Here is a 19,053-nt window from a genome sequence, read left to right on the forward strand (position 1 = left end):
GAGTCACTTCGCCCACACCCAAAATGGCGGCCGGAGGCATCGCGTATGGGCAGAGCGACGGAGTCCCGCTGTACCCAGCCAGCCCTTAGCCATCACAGAGGAGTAACTGAGAAACACGCACCGCCCCCTCCTTCCCCCCTCCCCCCCCCCGCGCGCCACAGCTCTGTGTGTCGCGCCGGCGCCTCATGGTGACGTCGCCGTTGCATAGCGATGAGGCATTAGCGCTTCCGGGGTGTGGGGCAGGGCGGCGGGGGGAGTTTCCCCGATGGGGTTGTTGTCCTGACTCCCTCGCAAGGCCCGAAGCGATGGGAAGCGGCAGGGGCGGCCGCCGCCAGCAACGCTCACGCCGCCGCCTCCGCTCCTCCGACCGCTCCTCGCCGCTGTAATGGCGGCCTTCACTACGACCAGCAACGAAGCCGCTGCTGCCGCAGGCGCGCTACCGCCGGAAGGTCTCGGAGCCGAGCCGGTGCTGGACGAGTTCACGGCCCCGGCGGAGAAGAGCGGCTCCCTGGAGCGGAGCCGCGCCAGCGTAGAGCGCCTGTTCCGGGTCCGCCTGGCCATCCTGGGGTCGCTTAGCAGCGGCGGTTGGGCCGCTCTAGATCTCGGGCAGCAGCAAAGCGCCGCCGCCGGGCGCAGGATCTGGCTGAGCCTCCGAGGCCAGCGGGAGGACGTTCGGGCCGCCAAGGTATATTTGGGGGGGGGAGAGATGTTAATCTCTTATTTGTTTTAATGCATTCATACCTTATCATCTCTCCAAAGCAGTTCAAGATAGCTTATCCATTGTTCGTTAGTTTGTTTATTTCCTTTATTTCCTTTAGACCACCTTTTTCTACTCCCAAGGAGCTCAGTTGTTCTCCCCCCCCAATCCCCATAGCAACAACCCCGGGAGGTAGGTTAGGCTGAGAGGAAGTGACCGTGTCCCCAAGTCACCCAGTGAGCTTCATGGCCCAGTCGGGGGGTTTGAATCCTGGTCTCTTCCAGGCTTCTGCCTGACACACCACTGCACCTCCTGCTCTTTGTCCTTACCACAACCCTGTGAGGTTGTAGAAGCAGAGGACATCCAGTGCAGAGGAATGTCGAGGGTTCAGGGCAGATGAAATAAAGGGCTTCTTCATGCAGCGCATAGTAGTAGGCAGGCAAGGGAGGGTGTATGTGTATTTAAATTTTACATGAATATCCCACCTTTCCTCCAAGGAGCTAAAGGTGGCAAACACACTTTACTTCCTCCCCAATAATCCTGTGAGTTAGGTTGGGCTGAGAGTGAGTGACTCGCGGGAGGTCACTTAGTGAGAGCTTCATAACTGAGTGGGAAAATTGGCCTCCCATCTCTTAGTCCAGCACTGCACCACAACAACTCTGGACGGCTTCTGTTTTAATAAGGCTGTGATATATTTGTGTATATAGGGAAATGATTTTGATTCAGTGGCAGAACATTTGCCTTCATGTAAAAGCTCCCATCTTCAAACCCTTCCATCACAAAGCAGGGATGGGAAAGACCTCCAACTGAAACCGTGGTACTAACAGTCAGTGTTGACAATACAGAACCAGGTGGATGAATGATCTGACTCAGTATAAGGCAGCTTCCTGTATTTGTGTATTTGTATATAGCTGAGGTGGGGAGGCTGTAGCCTTGTTGCACGACAGCTCCCACAATCCCTGGCTGTTGTCCGTGTTGACTAGGCTGATGGGAGTTGGGGTCCAACAACATAAGGACAGTCACAGGCTCCCCCGTCCTTGGTATATTGTGTGTAAAATAGAGAGAGAAAGCCCAAGTCATGCTGGGTAAGATCAAATGTCTCTCTAGTCCAGTATTCCCCGCCTTGTCTCTGAGAAGCCTACAAGCAGGACTGACGACCTTCTGCGTGCAAAGCAGATGGTGTACCACTGAGCTACATCCCTTCTCCTTATAGATGAAGGCAGGAACCCTTTCCTGTTGTTGCTCCCCAGCAATTGATATTGTTATGGCACCATGTGTGTAAATGGTTCTTTTTTTAAAAAACGGATATGACAGCTTCCTCTCTGAGGGCTTAAAATCTAAACTATACACAGGGAATGGAGGATAGGGAGGAATGAAGGCTGGGGAAGATTGTGATATTTTAACAGCATGTGCGTTGGCTTAGTTACATTAAGGTGTAGTATAGGGGGATGATCCAAAAGTTTCCTGGGGAAAAATAGAGACATTATGATATCTGAACCTGGAGGCTACACATAGCCATTTTGACTAGTAGTTGTTGATAGCCTTACTGTGTGCGTGTGTGTGTGTGTGATGTAACACCTGTTATTATATCATAGCATTAAAGCAACCAAACAGCTCTGCTAACAAGTAGGTTATGATCCCAGTGCAGGCATAGGCAAACTCAGCCTTCCAGGTGTTTTGGGACTACAACTCCTATCATCCCTGACCACTGGGACCTGTTAGCTAGGGATGATGGGAGTTGTAGTCCCAAAACATCTAGAGGGCCAAGTTTGCCTATGCCTGTCCTAGTGGGGTACTATCTTACACTGGTTTACAATATATGAAAGTAAGGTTTAACAAGCCAATTTTCATTGGGTCATTCATTTCCTTTCATATAGCACCCACATACACATTCAGATCTGTCTGTCTGTGCACACACAAATACTAGAATTTAGTGTGTATATTACTCATTTTGAGTCCATGAGATAGGGTGGGGTGTAAATGAGTTTCCTTCTTCCTCATTCAAGTATGTGTGTGCATACGTGCTTGCACATATAGACATGCGGAAAAGGGATTTATAGAACACCCTATCCTAAGTACCCGGGTGAGCTGTATATATTTTACACCTGACAAGAGAATGGTTTTTGCACACCCTTACCATAAGGGCTCAAGGAGATTAATAGCTTCAGATACAATAGAACATGATTATAACTCAGTGGCCTTAAGGCCTTGAGATAGAGTATTTCTCTTGTGTACAATGTATGTCAACAAAATGCACATGAATCTTATTGTGAGTATCTAAAAATACAGGCAACAACTGTTTTATGTTTATCCAATCTGCGTGGCGACGGGGCCAACTGATGCATGCTCCGCTGACACGCAAGGATCCCCACGCAAAACGAGGCTCTTTAGTCAAGGCGAACTATATGTATTTGAGTGTGTAGAAAATAAGCACAAGAGGGATATATTTGCTCTATAGCATGCCTTATTCTGAGGGCTCAGGGTGAGTTAGAGCCACTCAAAAAGTGTGAGAAGCCTGCTGTTTCAGGATGAGCTGTTGCTATGTAAAATTTTGTAGTGGACAAAGGTCATGAATCTGCCTTGGCAGCATCCCATCAATTTTAACAATTTTTAAATGTTAACACTCAGTTGGCACCATGTTAACTTATCTTATGGAGAGCCAGTGTGGTGTCGTGGTTAAGAGCGGTAGTCTTGTAATCTGGTGAACCGGGTTCGGTCTCCGCTCCTCCACATGCAGCTGCTGGGTGACCTTGGGCCAGTCACACTTCTCTGAAGTCTCTCAGCCCCACTCACCTCACACAGTGTTTGTTGTGGGGGAGGAAGTGAAAGGAGAATGTTAGCCGCTTTGAGACTCCTTCGGGTAGTGATAAAGTAGGATATCAAATCCAAACTCTTCTATCTCCTTTCTGGGGTCCTCAACAGCATGATCTACAAATTCAGCTGCTGCTGCCACCTGAACTAAAGCTTGCTGTAGTGGGAGTTGCTTTCAGAGGAACTGCCAAGCTTTCTCTATTGTAATCTTCAAAATCAGCAAAAGACTGTTTTCTTCTGCTAGACTTTTTGAGATGTATAAGGTTGCCCTCAACCAGGACTGTATCCCTCTGGGCATATGATGTGCTGATACTAGCAAGACTCTGCCCATCAATCTGGGGACTCAGTGTACGTTTCTTGATACCTGTTTGTACTTCTCAGTTACACAAATATTTGAGTATACTGTTTAGAGGGAGGAGGAAGAGATTTCTTTAAAAAAAAAAAAATGCAGTGGAACAGGAGCCTGAGCTGGTGGCTGGCCAGCAAGTACTTAGGGTGCCACTATCACAAAAAATAAGCATGTGGGTGACAGATGGAAGGAGAGAAACATGTGGCCTTGATGGTGCTGCCCTTCAGCAGTATTGTATAGTCATTTCTAGTTCCACAATTAACTGGCAAATCCTGGCCCATTATGAATTTCCAAAGACATGGGGCCAGCACTTGCCAATTAGTTGTAGAACCTTGTTAGTAGCAATTTGTGGGTTGTGGAAATGGTGCCAGCCCAGTAAGAAAAGAGAGAACTGCCAACACACAGTGCCCAAAATGAAGGAGGCGAAAAGCTTTGGAGTGATTGCCAGTTGTTAGGTTGGAGGAGCTTGAAATTTGGGCCACCCATCACTTCGGTTTGCAAAATTGTTATTTATATGTTTTTATGCATGGAATAAAACGGGACGCGGGTGGCGCTGTGGGTAAAAGCCTCAGTGCCTAGGGCTTGCCGATTGAAAGGTCAGTGGTTCAAATCCCCGCGGCGGGGTGCGCTCCCGCTGCTCGGTCCCAGCGCCTGCCAACCTAGCAGTTCGAAAGCACCCCCGGGTGCAAGTAGATAAATAGGGACCGCTTACTGGCGGGAAGGTAAACGGCGTTTCCATGTGCTGCGCTGGCTCGCCAGATGCAGCTTGTCATGCTGGCCACGTGACCCGGAAGTGTCTCCGGACAGCGCTGGCCCCCGGCCTCTTGAGTGAGATGGGCGCACAACTCTAGAGTCTGTCAAGACTGGCCCGTACGGGCAGGGGTACCTTTACCTTTACCTTTATGCATGGTGTCAGGGGTTCAGGAGCAGAGGCAAGGGCAAGGGAGGAAACAGAGAGCGAGGGGGAGGAGGCAGAAGAAAAGATGAGTGATGACGACGACCCGAGATCTCCGAGTCTTTCCAGTGAATCAGAAGATTCACAGAAAGGAGCACCAGTGGCCAGGGCAAGGGGGGAGCCTAGGGGGACACCCCAGGAAGATAGAGCCAGAGGGGACTCAGAGGGGAGCAGTTGGAGATCGGGACCAGCGTCACCGCCAGAGAGCAGGGAAGAGGAAGGGCGCCAGGGATCAAGCGCTGGCAGCTCACAACAGGAGGGAGGGCACGAGTCAGGGGTGGCCACACCTCCATCAGGGAGCGAAGAAACGGTCAGACGGAAAGTGGAAGGTTGGGCGCGCGCGCCAAGTTCAAATGCACAGGAAAGTGACGCAGTAGGCAGCCCGGAGAGGGAGCCAGGTCCTAAAGCCCGGCGCAAGGAGACAGAAGGGTCCGGGGGGTCGGCGTCGGAGGAGTCCCGGAGGGAGGAGACCCCGGGGGGCAGAGGGACCCAGAGGAGAACAGTCAGGCGGAAAAGGTGGAGCAGGGCTAGGATATTAGGTTGGTGCACAAGGGGCGGAGACTCAGACGGAGCTTCGCCGATCTAACCATAAGACGTAGAGTTGCACGCAGCAGCTTGAGAATGGGAACTGTAACTCAATAAAGACTTTTACTTAATGATCGCTGGCTAGCGTGATCCTCTGTGAGCTAGGATCGGGGAGCAACTCTGACACATGGAATAAGATTTTTTTTTGCTTCAGCCAAATAAAATATTTTCCTTAAATGGTACTGTTCTTGAATGTATGGAAAGAGATATGCTTATATAAACCTTTAAAAAATAAAATAATTATAGAGAAGCCGCTTAGTGCTTTATATAGGGGACATACTTGGCCATACATCCTTATGAGTGTGTCTTGCTTTCCTAACCGGCAAGTAAATTCCTTTCCCTTTATACAACTTATTCAAGTGTTTGGAACTAACATAATGGGGGAGTTGCCTTAGGACTTTTAGCAGTGGGGGAAGTGTACATTTTCTGGGTAGGAAGTATACCTTCCACTCCTTCCTCTCCCCCCCCCCCGCCAAAAAAATCCATTCGTGTTTGCCTTTGTGATCAGGTTTTGACAATTGTTAGACCCCTGGTTTGCCTAAGAGCCTAAGCATTTGGCATACAAAGCATTATAAAAATAGTTGCATGTACCCTGAAATGGGAATCTCTTTCCCTAAACAGCAGTTTTCTCCACACACACACACCCCTCTACCACTCAGCATAGGCACAAAGCATAGACAAGCATCGTCAGTAGTCAAGAACAGCAGGTGTCTAAGTCATCTGGGGGGCTCTAGGTTGTTGAAGGGTGTTCTGCACTGACTCCAGTGGCTTCCTTGGGGTTTCAGGCAGGTGATTGAACCTGGGCTTTCTGCATGCAAAATCACTGAACTACAATCCTTCTACCTACCAAAAATAAGGTGACATGAATATTTCTCCCCTTCCTTGTGTCAAGGGAGGATTGAAAAATACTTTTTGACATGTGTTTTATTGTTCAGATGGAGGGACGGGGAGGCAGGTAGACTCCATAAGTTTGAATTTATAATCCTCAGGCCTGGCTACATAACTGTCCATTCTTAGTTTGGAAATACTTTTCCAGCCCTGGACCAAAGTATGAGAATTGCTTTGCTACCACAGAGTTAAGCAATTGTCTTTCAGTGTGAGCTATTGTAATGTCTAGAGACATTGTGGGAAATAGGAAAGGTGATCAGCCCACAAAGTAATGACATGGCTAAACGACAAATAAGTTTTACACAGGATATATTTATAGTCACATGCAACTTCTTTCGAAACCCACAGAATGATACTTGCTTTACTCCTTAAAAATATTCAATGTGTCTGAGGCTTGTGCTGTTTTTGCCAGTTACAGCTGTACCTTGGAAGTCGAACGGAATCCGTTCTGGAAGTCCGTTCGACTTCCAAAACGTTTGGAAACCAAAGTGTGGCTTCTGATTGGCTGCAGGAAGCTCCTGCAGCCAATCGGAAGCGATTGAAGCCCCATCAAACATTTGGCTTCCAAAAATAGTTTGCAAACCAGAACATTTACTTCCGGGTTTGCAGTGTTCGGGAGCCAAAACATTCAAGAACTAAGCTGTTCAAAAACCAAGGTACAACTGTATGTAAGTTTGAGTTCAAACCCAAACTCATTCTAGATCAGCAGAAGAGCTGCTCAGATCTTCAGGAAGGGGCCGTTTCACACATTAAGGAGAGGCAAACACAGGAATGCCACAGAAATATACCTTAATGTGTTGGTAAGCATAGCTGTGTAGTACAAATTTACAAGCAGTTTTTCATGCTTACACTTTACACGGTTAGTTTGTAAATCAACATAAATGTGTTACAGGAAATGGCCTTAAGACTGGATTGGGGAGAGATTCACTGCATGTTCAAAGGAATTTTTGCTCATGTGTAGGTTGTTCTGTGGTAATATGGAAAATTCTAAAGAGTTAGGTTATTGGATGGTTTGTTTCAAAATATCTCTACCCTGCCTTTCTGATTTCAGCCCCCAAGGTAGCTTACAAGACAAAACACTTAGACAATAAAATCCTCATTAGCAATATTAAAACTGATAACTAAGTAGCACCATTAGAAGAGGTAACAATAAAATCAAATGCAATGGAAAATAAGTTGGTTTTAATTATGTTAACCCCACACTCAAGCTAATAAGGCACGCAGAACAGCATACATAATGTTTTGGATCACTAACCTTTTGAGACCCATGGGTACATTTGGCATTTTGAGCGACTGCTGTGATAGCTTCTCCCATCCCCACTCGAATGAATATATAAATTATTTGTGTTTCCATGGAGGTTGGGTAAAAGCTGGATCCGGTGGAATTAAAACATTTTCACTTGAATATGCATGATTTTACACAGGGCCCTCACCACCATCAAATTAAAGCTCACATTAGTAGACTACTCTGTAAAAAAACAACCCACAGATTCACTGCTCGCTAGCACCACTACAACATGGATCATCGTGGTTTTTAGAGAAGATGACAACAAACCAATGGCAAACTAAAAAATGCATATATAAACACAAAGGTGACCTGTGGTTTGAGAGAATTCCTTGTAAAATTATAAGGAAGCACCATGACAGAACTGAAAAGAACTGGATCTGTGAGTTTTATGGTTCAGTTAATGAGATCTGTGATTTGGAGTGGAGTGAGGGTACTGTGAAAAAACGATGTAATTTCAATATAATCTGTTTTACTAGATCTGGATTCACCCCCCTCCTTTCTCTCAGAGTCACATTTCTTTCTCTCCGGCACTACATTATTATTCTTGCACTCTCCCTTTTGAATCCAGCAAGCATTCCACTCCTCCCTGATTATTCCCTTTTCCCTTCAGCTCCTATTTCCCTCTTATCCTTTCAGCCACTCCCCTTTCTGCTCAGTTTCTCAGGTGCCTATCTGAGCCTTGAGAAGCACACAGAGCTAAAAGAGGAAGTGGCAAATAGTATTGCTTACCCTACTTCCTCTGGCACTTTTTTGTGCTTTGAAGGAAAGGTTCCTTGCCACCTCATCATAAAGAGGCTGGTGAATGCAGGCGGCACTGAGGTTTTGTGGGCACCAGGAAAGTACTCGAGGATGCATGGTGCCCTCAGGCACCATTTGGCAATCCCAACCTAAGGTCATTTAAGAGCAGTAAAACTTGTGTGTGGTATTTAAATAGCCCATCTGAAGAGGTGGAGGTGCTGACAGTTGCCTTGCTGGTGGCTCCTCCTTATGTTCACAGGGAAGGGAGATGGTGGAGCAGCAGCTGTGAAGATGGCCATGACAGTCTCCCTGACATATTTTGCTCACAGGGTGATTAGGTTTAGTTGGCACAGTTGAATATAGTTAGGGAGGTTATTTACAGGGTACAGTGGTACCCCGCAAGACAAACGCCTCGCAAGACGGAAAACCCGCAAGACGAAAGGGTTTTCCTTTTTGGAGGCGCTTCGCAAAACGAATTTCCCTATGGGCTTGCTTCGCAAGACGAAAGCCCATAGGGAAATCTCCGGGGACCTCTTTTAAATGCTAGCGGTGGGGAGCAAAGCCTTCCCCCCCCCCTCCGGCCTTCAGAAGAGGTCCAGGAAGGCTGGCGGGGGCCGAAAGGCTTTGCTCTCCAGCGCCAGCATTTTAAAAGCAGTCCGGGATAGCAGGGAAGCGCTTCCTGCTATCCCGGATGGCTTTTGAAGGCAGGAGAGTCTCCGCCAGCAGCGGCAGCGCTGCCGCTGCTGGCGGAGAGATCCGCGAAGCCTGGGCGCGCTGCGCACAGGCTTCTGCATGCCGGCAAGTCTCCGCCAGCAGCGGCAGCGCTGCCGCTGCTGGCGGAGAGATCCGCGAAGCCTGGGCCGGACAGCTTTTGAAGGCAGGCGGGGGGAGCAAAGACTTTCGCCCCCGCCAGCCTTCAGAAGAGGTCCAGGACCTCTTCTGAAGGCTGGCGGGGGGCAAAAGTCTTTGTCCCCCCTGCCTGCCTTCCCAGGGGCTTTTAAATCGCCCCGACAGCGGAGAAGTCCTCCGCTGTCCCAGGGTTTTTTAAAATGCTGGGGGTGGGAAGAAAAGCCCTTGTCCCCCCCCCAGCCTTCAGAGGAGGTCCGGGGACAGACTGTCCCTGGACCTGGTCTGAAGTCGGTTTCCCTAGGAACGCATTAATTGATTTTCAGTGCATTCCTATGGGAAACCGTGCATCGCAAGACGAAAAACTCGCAAGAAGAAAAAACTTGCGGAACGAATTAATTTCGTCTTGCGAGGCACCACTGTATTCTGAAAATGAGGTATTGCTGCAAAAAAAAAAAAAGGTCCTCTTTCTATCAATATGCACCAACCTAGTACCCAAAGGCAGAGGCACTAGAGCACTCAGACGAATTAAGTTTTAAGCCCAACAGATTTATGCAAGGATACTGTCCTTCAGATACCTCAGCCACTTAAAACTTTATACAGCCGTACCTTGGAAGTCGAACGGAAGCCATTCCAGAAGTCCGTTCAATTTCCAAAATGTTTGAAAACCAAAGCGCAGTTGCAGAAGCCCAATCAGACGTTCTGCTTCCAAAACCAGAAACCAGAACAGTCACTTCCGGGTTTTGATCGTTCAGGAGCCAGAACGTTCAAGAACTAGGCTTTTCGACTTCCAAGGTACAACTGTATGTTTAAAAAGCAGCTTTCTGGGGGCTTGTGAAAGATCCTGAAATGCCAGCATATCATGATCATCTGGCAAGACCTCATTTATGACCTCACCACAGCATTCTGAACCAAACAAAGTTTCTGATCATCAAATACAGTTGTTTGTATGATACATTGCAGTAACACTCACATTTCTGTGTGCAAGTTACCTTACAGTAAAACACACATTTCTGGTTTCCCTTCTCAGTACTCTCTTGGATGTAGGCACAAGAACAGCAATGCAAAAGAGCACGGGATCTTTTCTTTTTGCCTCAAGCAGTTGCCCAATTGTGGGTTTATTACTAAGAAATATACCATGCTATTTTTTTTAAGGGATAAAGCCAGAATGTTGCAATTGTTTCTGTTGTTTATAAGTAACCTCTTCAAAGCTGTGAAAATTTGTGTTGGGGATATTAGTACGAGAAGTACAGGATGAGTCCTTTAAAAGATGCCCCGTGGATACAAAGTACAGTGGACGCTCAGGTTGCGAATGTGATCTGTGTGGGGTGCATGTTCGCAACCCGCAGCGTGCACGACCGCCAAAACCCGGGAGTAACAAGTTCCAATACTTCCGGGTTTTGGCAGTCTGTAACCCAAAAAAACACAACCTGAAGCGTCTGTAACCCAAGGTATGACTGTACACATGTTCCATGAAGCCTTTTTAAAAAGACTCACGCCGTACAACTCTGTCTGAATGCAATGCAATGCAGTAGTATATGCTCATGATTTGAATATATGCTGCTGGACTTTATTTCTGGAGTTTATATTAAACTTTTTGTTCTCATAATCTGAAATACACTTATGTTGAAATGGTATTAGGGCATGCTCCTCCTCCTCCTCTTCTTTTCTCTCTCTCTCTCTCTCTCTCTCTCTCTCTCTCTCTCCTAGGACCCATAGTTGCAAACTAGGGATAGGTGTGACAAGGAGAAAATGGCATATTTGGTAACGTGTCATTGGACTTCTTTGGGAGAGGGAGGGAGAATGAGTCTTACATATGTTCTTCTAAACATGTTCATATGTTAGAGTTAGGAATTCTGTAGAGGCTGAGGGCCTTAGCTCAGTGGCAGAGCCCGTGTTTTGCCAGGTTCAGTCCCTGGCATCTTCTGATAGGACTGGAAAAGACTCCTATTGGAAACTATGGAGAGCCACAGTACTAGTGAGTTTTAAGTACTAACAGACAGGCCTATGGTTTGACTTGATATAAGGCAGCTTCCTATGCTTCTGTTGAGTAGGGCAGTGTTTCCCAACCACTGTTCCGCGGCACACTAGTGTGCCGCGAGATGTTGCCTGGTGTGCCGCGGGAAAAATTAAAAAATTCGAAAGATTTTTTTTTTAAGTCAAATTTTCGATTGGGGCGCCGTCACTAGATGACCCCTGGGGTTCCCTCCCTCCCTCCCTCTCTGCGCCTCCCTCCTCCTCCTCCTCCTCCTCCGGGGAGGCCCTTCCTGGCTCTCGGCCAAGGCTTGGCGGCTGCCACTCACTCGCTCGCCCACCCGTCCCTCCATCCCTGCACCCGGCCTCTCCCCCTCCGTCCCCGGCGCGGGGGCTGCCGGGATCCGTAGTCCCCTCGCCCTTGGGCTCCGCGCCCGCACGGGGTGCGCGAACTACGTTTCCCAGCGTGGCCTGGCGGGCCGGGCGTTTTGTTTGAAGCGCTCTTCTCCCGGCCATGGAATGAGCGCAGCGGCAGCGGCCGGGCGGGCAGGGGCTCTTCCGCGCAGACCCCGCGCAGCCTGCCTGCACCCCCACGGAGATCGGGCGGCAGGATGGAGCCCGGGGATCCCCGCGGAGGCGGAGCGGCGGAGGCTGCCCCCCAGGTAGGGCTGCGTCAGGGTTTTTTTATTTTTGTAATGCTGCATCCGCGCCGGAGGGGACGCATCGGACCGCGGGGAGACCCCTTGGCGGGTGTGCAAGGCAATGCATGCGTGCAGGCGTTGCATGGAGTGCAGTGCAATGCAATGGCAATGCGGCACCCTGCATGCATGCATGCAACTTCCACCGGTGCTCCGGACTTGGCAGGTGAGGGGGGTCCCCAGTGGGCGGCAGAGAGAGCCGGGAGGGCGAAGGGGAGCCGGGGGGAGCAGCGCTGCTCCCCGAGCCGAGCCCGGGGGGAAACTTCGGCGTCGTTGCGCCGGGTGTTGGAAGCGGAGGCTGGCGGGGGCCCCTCACCTGCAAAACCTGGTCGCCTCTCATATATTTCGTGCATTGCATTCATCGCCCGCTTTCTCCTCCAAGGAGCTCCCGGGGGCGCGCGTGGTTCTCCCCGTGTTATCCTCGCAACAACAGCCCTGCGAGGTGGGTCAGGCGAGTGGCCCAAGGGAGCACCCAGGGATTGTCCTGGCCAGGTGGGGTGATTTGAACCCTGCTCTCTGCCCGGTCTTCGTCCTCATTTAGCCCCCACATGTGCATGACTGTGCATGACTGAGGTTTTCCCCCCTCGTCTTGGCTATGGTGTGAGTCTGTGCTGTTAATTAATGGGGTTCTGCCTTTGGAGAAGATGAGCCAGCCCTCAAGGAGGTGATTATGTAATTTGCTAGCAATTCATGTCCCTCCCGGCGTGACGCTGCGCGCTGACGTCACGGGGCTGTAATGGTGGTGTGCCTCGAGAATTTTTTCATGAAACAAGTGTGCCTTTGCCCAAAAAAGGTTGGGAAACACTGGAGTAGGGTATGTGCTCTTGGAGATTGCGTGTGCAAATAAAGTTCGGTTCCTGAATGGAAATGCCCTTGGGTTTTTTGGTTTGTTTGTTTTAATAAGTCTCTTGCACCTTCCTCAATAAAGTGGTCACGACAGGGCTGCTTTTTTAAGAAAGAGGAAAAGCTCTCTTAAAAAGTGGACATATACTGAGATCTTCCATGGAATACCTGTTTTCCACCTGTTTCAGGAAGACCAAAAAGGTCATGGGGATTTCTCAATGAGTAGTTCATATCTTGCAGGTTGTGTAATGTTCTAAAAGAGTAAGTGATTTCAGAGCTGAACAGCTCTAAATTGGGGGGATGAGATATATTCTTGAAGGATAAGGATATCAGTAGCAATGTAAAATTTCCAAGAATTTTGAAGACATGATGGGAATTGGCTTTTCTTTTCTTTTTCCGGGGGCATGAAGCTTTTGGGGGAATGGGAAAATATGCAAAACTTTTCTTTTTCATCACACTTTACAAATGGAAAGTCACTTTGTTACTTTCAGAACTTAAAATGCATAACTTGGTTTGCCATAAAATTAACTTGTTTGTTAACATAAGTATCGTTTATTCAGATGATAAATACATTCTTAGCCAATGCTAAGGGGGGGGGACATGGTTTCAAATCTCTGCTCACCCAGGAAGCTCATTGGTTAGTCACTTTTTCTCTCAGCTTACCCTTTGTCGTGTGTTTTTGGGGGGCTGGGGGTTAGAACAAAGTGCAGGAGTGGACCATGAGAAAATGTTATTAACAGAGACCTGTAATGATATACAAGCTTCCGTAAATAGAACTTGTCTCGCATTATCAGTCTTTCCATGCAGTGTGCAGCCTTGTACAGTTCCCAGAGTGTTCAAGGCCTCACAAGTTCCCAATGTGAACAGTGTGACCCAGATTCCTCTGCAGTGTGTTTTGGTGTCTCTGCAGGTGCTTTAGTGTGAGAACGCACCAAGTTGCTGTGGTGCTTTAGTTCACTGTAGCCTCCAGGGAGCTGGAGCACAGGTTTCAGAGAGTCTTGGAAAATAGTTCATGTTCCTCAGGCCCAGCAGTAGCTCCTGTGCAGAGCAAAAAGATGGGGAAATAACTGAACATTGTGCCAATAACAAATTCTTATTCACAAGACCCCAGCTGGCTCATTGTGTAATGTTGCTGTTCTTAAATTGGTGGCAGAACGTGGCACCGTCATTGCTGCTGTTGAGCAGTTTCTGCTTTTCTGGCCCTTTTCTATTTGCTGGTGGTGAATCAGGGTTGACCCAACATAAAGGCCCTTTTAAGAGTTCCAGTGTGGCCTAAGGCACCCCTGCATCATTTTGTAAAAATGTGTAAACTCATCCATCTTCAGGGCTAGGAAGCTGGTGCATAATAATAAGCAAGAGGGAAGGCCCTTGCAAGGCTGCCGTTGCATGTCACAGTCAGGAATTACATGTGTACTCATTGGGACCCTGAAATTCACTTGTTGGTGGGTGATTATAATTAGGTTTGGAGGAAGTGCATCCTTTGAGTTCAATTCTCATCTCTGACAGGCTTGTTCTAACCAATGTGGTGAAGTAAACCTTAGAACAGGAGCTGTCAACCTTTTAGATCCAGGACACACTTCCAGTTTCTGAATTTCTGCTTGCCTACTTCATTTTTCTCCCTTTCTTATCTTTAAATAACAAATAAAATAAAATGGTGATGGTGCATACGTGTATATAACCAGGAGGTGACTGCCAGTGATTCCAGTATATTAGGTGACCCTTCAGATCCTTGATTGGCAGATTTGCTTTGAGTGATGTTCATTTCAAGGAGTGAGGGAAGTGAATTGTGTTGCAAGTAGATATCTGAATTAAAAGATGCCAGTTTCTCTAATTTTTCTTTCCTTTTTGTTGTAGGAATATATTAAAGGAATTTGTGAACCTGAATTAGAAGAGAGGGAGCATTATCCCAAAGACATGCACTGTATTTTTGTAGGAGCCCAGAGCCTCTTCTTGAACTGCCTTATTCAGGGGACCTGTGCTGATATTACTGTTGTGGAAATAGGGACCCTGAACATTAAGGGTGGTGCTGAACCTGTTGTCATGGCCAGAAGCCACGTTCAACAGTTTGTGAGTCTCTTCAGAAACAACACAAGTCTGCTGAACAGCAGAGAGTCAGAAGTGAAAAAACAGTTCAAACAACTTGTTGAAGCCCATGCGGATAAATATACAATGGACTTGTTGATCTTACCAAGCTCACTGAAGAGAGAACTACTTAGCCTTGCACAGAGCGAAAGCCAGAAAGCAGAAGGTAAAAATGTAGACCCTGCCAATTTTGATGGGACTCCAGAACTTCTTCCCAATGAAATACAGAAACGGTCTGCAATGAACAATGACTGCAGAACAGGTCACGAGGAAGCAAGAAACAATGCAGGTACCCCAGTCACTGAGTTAGCAAAGCAAATGGACACTCTCTTCCCTGATGCTCCAGAAAGACATTTCTTACCTATAAATGGACTGAATTCCTTAGAGACATCTGCGTGCAAAGAGAGACAGTCATGTAAAAGGAGGTCATCAGATGCTGAGGAAAGGCTACCAAAGAAACAGTTTTCTTTAGAAAACAATGTAGTAGTGGTTGATCTGGTCACTGATGAAAGCAGCGAGATGGATGGTCCGGGTTTGAACGCTAAAGAAGGCGATGAGATAAGTGAGGAAATGGAATACAACATTTTGGTGAACTTCTTCAAAAGCATGGGCTACTCACAACAGATTGTGGAGAAAGTGATTGGAGACCTCGGACAGTTGGCTGAGCCTCTACTGCTTTTGGAAGAAATTGAAAGAGAGAGCAAAAAGGTCCCGGAAGAGAAAGACCCGGTTGATGACCCACATTGGACTGCTGGGACTTGGGCAGAGAAAGATAAAGGTAGCTCCAGCAGCAAAGGCCAGCAGGACCGAGGTCTGAAATTAAAGCAGCCAAAGAATGCAGAACAAAACATGACCTCTGCTCCACGAGCACAGTGCAAAGTTGAAGGCAAACCGCATATATCAAACAGTGAAAACCAGACTCCTCTTTCTGGAAGCCAAAATCCACAATACAAAGGCTGCAGTAAAGCAGTCTCAAACTATTATTATGAACAGTCTCGTATTTCCCAAACAAATGATATAGAAAGTGACGGTCATGTGAATGCTTGTGATAGTATGCAAAGGGTAGTGAAAGGCAGGAAACCGAAAGAGCCCAGCTTGGTAGCAAGGGGGGGCTCGGAGACTCCACACCCACCAGTTGAGAAAGAAACTATGGTTCTTCAGGCATGTCCAGACCCCTCATCTGCGAAGCATGATCAGCATGGACGATGTAATCCTTTGCAGCTTGGAGCCAGGCAGTTCCCACCCCCAAAAACAAATCATCTCCTAGAGCATCTGCAAATGACTGCCCCTTCCTCAGAAAGGAGAAAAGGAGGGTCATACAGTCATCATGCTGACCCTTCAGTCACTGGGATTCAGAGGTTTAAAGAATCTTTGAAAACACCATACAAGTTGGAATTGAAAAATGAGCCAGGGAGAGACCACTTAAAGTACATAGTAATAGATGGCAGCAATGTTGCAATTGCGTGAGTATTGATGACTGTTGGGTTTCAGTAGCATTTCAGAGTGAAACCAGGTGTGGGAGGGGGGCTGAATTACAAAAAAGTGCATGTATTTAGAGCCAGGGTGGGGTGGGGAAGCAGATTTTACCAGGATTTTATCAAGATCCTTTATTAGGCATAGCAAACCACACATTCTCAAACAGACACCGTATACAAATTGTGCAAAATACGAACGCATAGCTTTTCCTGGTGAGAGGTGTGGGAAATTTAGATCAGACTCTATTCTCTCTCCTTTTGACATGTTGGACCATTTAAATGTTCTGTAGCAATGAATAATATCCAGATATCTAAAGTAAAGAAAACCTCTTGTTTTGTACTCCAATAGTTAAATGAAGATTGGCCAATGTGATGGCCAGACATGAATTTCTTAACCAGAAAAGCATTGGCAATATAACCAAACAGTTCCCTCAGCATGTGCCAGTCTGGAATATCCTGTTTGATTTCTGAGCAAGCCAGCTGTAGCACACTCTTAAGACATGCACTTCGGTTGTCACTCGTGCTTTCTTTATGGTGCTTGAGTTATGTGTCCTCAGCCAGTTCTTTACCCTGTTTTGGACTTGCCTCTTTTCACAACCATCATGCGTGCTTAAGCTTCACTGAGGAATATACTGCAGGTTCAAATCATCCCACTTGTGTGAATGAAAGCTACATAACGATTGAGATTGTTCCTTGTGCTTCATATATGTTAGCTTAATCATCCTTACAACAGCACTATAAGGAAGGTCATAATTTTATTAGTCACAGCTCAGGTGAGGGTGTGAGTAGGTTGCTGAGGCCACCCACTAAGTTCACCTTTGAAACAAGATTTGCGCTGGGGACTTCCAAGCAAACTGCTTACATTCATTGTTGCTATGCTTCATGGGCTCTGTCATATTTGTGATACGTGTTCATATTTCTGAAGCTTTCTGATTAACCTCTGAAAAGTCACCATCTCTCAGCCTTACCTGCATGAAGATTTCCTTGTAGGAAGGGTGGAATCCAGTAGCAGGGTAAATATAAATTGTCAGACTATTTGTCTTTTGTGAAAAGTGTGAAGAGGAAGGGTTATCGGAGGCATTTTAGACATGGCTGGGAAAACCTGAAATGTTTGTGGCCATCATTTTGGAGCTGGATTTCTTTTGGTTTTTTTACATGTTACATTTATTTAAGGCCCCATATGATAAGGGCTGTCTTACAATTGAGAGCCCTTCTCCGCATCCCAGCTTCAAGATTTTGGGGGGACTTTGAGCAAGACACCTTCAATTGCCAACTGTTAAACAAGACGAGGCAGAAAATTCCCCCTCAGTGTTCCCACCTTTCTAGCTGTCCTGTACAAAGTGAGGATTGCTGTGTGAATGAAAGAGTGGGCACTATTGGTCTTGGGGCTTGGCAGATATCCTCTGCTGCTCTTAGGGCTCTTCGACCTTGAATTGCTGAGTCTACTGTCATTTGCTTGCATTTCATGACCTTGAGTTCTAGTTTTACAGGAGAGAAAGAAAATACTGTCTCCACCTCAACACATGCCATCCTGTAGCAGCTTCTTTTGTAGTATGGAGCCTTCTTTCCTCTTACCTGTAGTATTGAACTAAAGGCATGAAGTAAAACTAAGCACTCCACCAAGCAATGCCAACAATAGTCTATAATAATAAATCAAGATCATGTACACACTTGCCCCTCCCTCTTAAAACTAGGGTTGTTATCCAGTTAAAGACATATTAATTAGATGGGTTTTAGTTGATTGGTGGATTCAATTTCTGTTCAGCTAGTAAAAAAATAATAATTCTAAAACACAGTGCATGTATAGATGATGCAAGCATGTGTCATGGACGCCACCTTAGAGCCATTCCATTTTGTTCAATGAAATTTGGGACTACTTCTTTTGTTTATGGTTGGCAGTTTTTTATAAGTACAGTACTTGTGTTCAATAATATACATTGTTGTTGTTTTTAAAGAGTCTTGTAGTGCCCTAAAGACTAGCAAATTGATGATGGTATAAGCTTCCATATTATCCTAGTTATATGAATACACGCAGAAGCTGCTACTTAACTAATCGGGACACATTCCTGGTCTAATTTAATCAGAATATTGCAGCACTTGTAAGACCTAATTTTCTCTTCTACTGTATGCCACTGACTTTAGAACAGGTTATTGCAGAACAGTTTTGTTTTGTTCGTAAATCATAGCAGTGGGGATTTGCTTACCTACCAAAACACAGAATGTAAATAATCTTTGGTTAACACTGGAGAGCCTCTTTTAGGTTCACTATAACAGTTGCTCCAAATTTTGACCCAAGCCATTGGCTATTGAAACAAATAGATGTTACACAACACCACACTTACTGTTGGGCAAACCTATTTCTTTTGATTGTGTTGGCACAAGGAAATGATGCAGCAGAATTATTATCATTTATTGTATTTATATCCTGCCCTTCCTCCCCAAGGAGCTCCTTTTTAACTGTAGGATCCCTGCATCATCTTTCAATGAAATTACAGAGTTAAAATTAAAACTAAGCCATGCAGTAATTCCAAAATTAAGAACCTGTGAGCACCTTAGCAGAGATCAGATCTAGCCACTAACTTGCAGCCCAAAAGCTTCCTGAGAGAAAGAGAGAGGTATTGACTACTCCAGAAAACCACAACAGACCTTTTACATCCAGACTAACAGGCAGGTAATTTCAGAAGGAAGGTGTTACATGAGTTCACTGTGACCTCACTAGATGTCAACCTCACCCCTGAAGGCAGTGGCCTTCAGGGTGGAACTACCCATTGCATGGATATATGTGTAACCAAAAAAAACCGCCCTGATTGCTGAATTTCCTAGG

At 46.7% G+C, this 19,053-nt stretch overlaps 1 protein-coding gene across 1 annotated transcript in view; it reads left to right on the plus strand.

Moving 5' to 3' along the window:
• The first annotated feature begins 220 nt into the window (after positions 1–220).
• N4BP1 (NEDD4 binding protein 1) overlaps positions 221–19,053 on the plus strand; it is a 29,356-nt gene continuing 10,523 nt past the window's right edge. Inside the window, exons 1-2 of the mRNA XM_082232896.1 lie at positions 221–685; positions 14,527–16,217. Of these exons, the coding sequence (XP_082089022.1) occupies positions 386–685; positions 14,527–16,217 (1,991 nt within the window). The 5' untranslated portion in view covers positions 221–385. The remainder of the gene's footprint in view (positions 686–14,526; positions 16,218–19,053) is intronic.

The sequence above is a fragment of the Podarcis vaucheri genome (genome assembly GCF_965113315.1).
Source record: "Podarcis vaucheri genome assembly, chromosome: 7".
NCBI lineage: Eukaryota > Metazoa > Chordata > Lepidosauria > Squamata > Lacertidae > Podarcis > Podarcis vaucheri.